This window comes from Pygoscelis adeliae, unplaced genomic scaffold, assembly GCF_000699105.1.
Source record: "Pygoscelis adeliae isolate BGI_AS28 unplaced genomic scaffold, ASM69910v1 Scaffold595, whole genome shotgun sequence".
NCBI classification, from domain to species: Eukaryota; Metazoa; Chordata; class Aves; order Sphenisciformes; family Spheniscidae; genus Pygoscelis; species Pygoscelis adeliae.
In genome coordinates, this window is record NW_008824857.1 from 216634 (window position 1) to 218504 (window position 1871).

At 42.5% G+C, this 1871-nt stretch overlaps 1 protein-coding gene across 1 annotated transcript in view; it reads left to right on the forward strand.

Moving 5' to 3' along the window:
- SEC14L5 (SEC14-like 5 (S. cerevisiae)) overlaps positions 1-1871 on the forward strand; it is a 36191-nt gene that overhangs the window by 28901 nt on the left and 5419 nt on the right. The window contains exons 10-11 of the mRNA XM_009324300.1: positions 434-504; positions 1148-1319. Coding sequence (XP_009322575.1) covers positions 434-504; positions 1148-1319 — 243 coding nt within the window. The remainder of the gene's footprint in view (positions 1-433; positions 505-1147; positions 1320-1871) is intronic.

Sequence of the window (1871 nt, forward strand, 5' to 3'; positions counted from 1 at the left end):
GTGTTTCGTGGCTGGCAACTCAAAGTTGGCTTAGTGACTTTGGCACGGCACAGCTTCTCTGTCTTCCTGCAGACAGAAGTGAAGCTTTTGTAATGGTATGAATTGGCCAGAAAGATGTCTTCTGATAATTTGCAGTCTAGCTGTAAGCTTTCCACGGCCTTTTCATGCAGCTCAGCTAGTAACATTTGATCATGAGATTCTTATATTTCATCTTAGATTTTCAGTAACTGTACCTTGTAATGTCAGCACAACTTTTCAGTAGAGAAGCCTTTTTTTTTTTCCCACATAGACTCTTATTCTCTGTTTTGCACACTGCAAGTTCTCAAACCGATATATTTCTGGGTTCTGCATTTTTTTAAATAATATCTCTGGGCTATCCTAGTTTCTCAGTCATACTCGGGCTAATCCTAGTCTGTACTGTCTTTGATTTCAGGTTCTGTCAATTAACGAGGAAGGACAAAAGAGATGTGAGGAAAATACCAACATCTTTGGCCGCCCCATCACGTTAGTATAGTTAGTTTTCCTGTATCCTTACAGAGTTTGAACTGACATGGTGAGAAGAATGCTTCTGTGAAGGTTTTAGATGATGTCCTTAGGGTTAAACTGCAGACAGCAGTGTGTCTCTGTTACGGGCTGTTCCTGGGCTTGGGGTACTGTATATAGTGGACTTACATGCAGATAAATTCTGCAGCTTCATATGAAAGCAAGTATCGGTCCTTCCTTACATCTTTTTATGTCCCATTTCAGATGAATTTAATCTTCCTATCTTGGTGATTTTAATCCAGATCCTTGAAATTATCTTTTTTTTTATATACAGGAAACTGTCTGCCAGATTCCACTTTCATTTAAAATGCATTTTTGAATTCTTTTTAGCAATAGGCCTGCATTCCTTCACCCTCTTCCACACTGACAGCATATGTTCTTGCCTTCAGGGTTGGGTGTCTGTTTTACCTGAAAGCTCAACTGGATTCAGGCTGTCTGCTGCCTGAGTGGAGATCTACTTTTTATTGGAACTGCTGGTCTCCCTTTTTGGCTTTACTAGATCCTGTACAGGCTGTGGTGTTACTGAAATATTTGGTGGATCGTAAACTGAGCAGCCACCGTGCAATGAAGTTCTGACAGGTCTTTTTCTGCACGTTTATTTTAGATCCTGGACATGTCTGGTGGACTTGGAAGGGCTAAATATGCGGCATCTCTGGCGGCCTGGAGTTAAGGCCCTGCTTCGGATAATTGAGGTTGTGGAGGACAACTACCCTGAAACTCTGGGGAGGCTACTGATAGTGCGAGCACCCAGGGTTTTTCCTGTGCTCTGGACTCTGGTGGGTGAAATCTGGCCTGCAGGATCACAAACATTCGTGCATGTACAAACAGCTAAATCATCCGGTCGGTGTAAGTTCTGCTTATTCGAAGAGCTAGGGAGGGAAAAACTTCCAGGTAACTTGTGGCTGAACTCCTGAAGAGGCCACAGCATTGCTACAGAGCAAGCCATAGCATGCCTGTAGCTCATTTGATTCTAGTGGCTGTTGTCCACCAGGGCAGGACAGGATGTCAGACCGAAACTGCAAATCCTCATGCAGCAGTGGTAGCCCAAACTTGGTGGGTTTTCATATTGATGGGAAAAGACAAATATTTTTTTTAATCTCGTGCTGGAGGACACTGAAGAGAAGAGTAATAAATAAGGTTCTGCCTGGTGCCTGCTGACTGTTCTGGCAATGTAAGAACATGCTTGTTAAATTTCTTGAGAGGTTTATATGTGGTGCAAACTTATATATGACTGCAAACTTATTTTACATGAAGTACAAAATGTTGTGAGACGACGATATAGTACACTTTCCATTTGTTGCCCCTTTCTTTGGGGAAGTGCTTCAAGG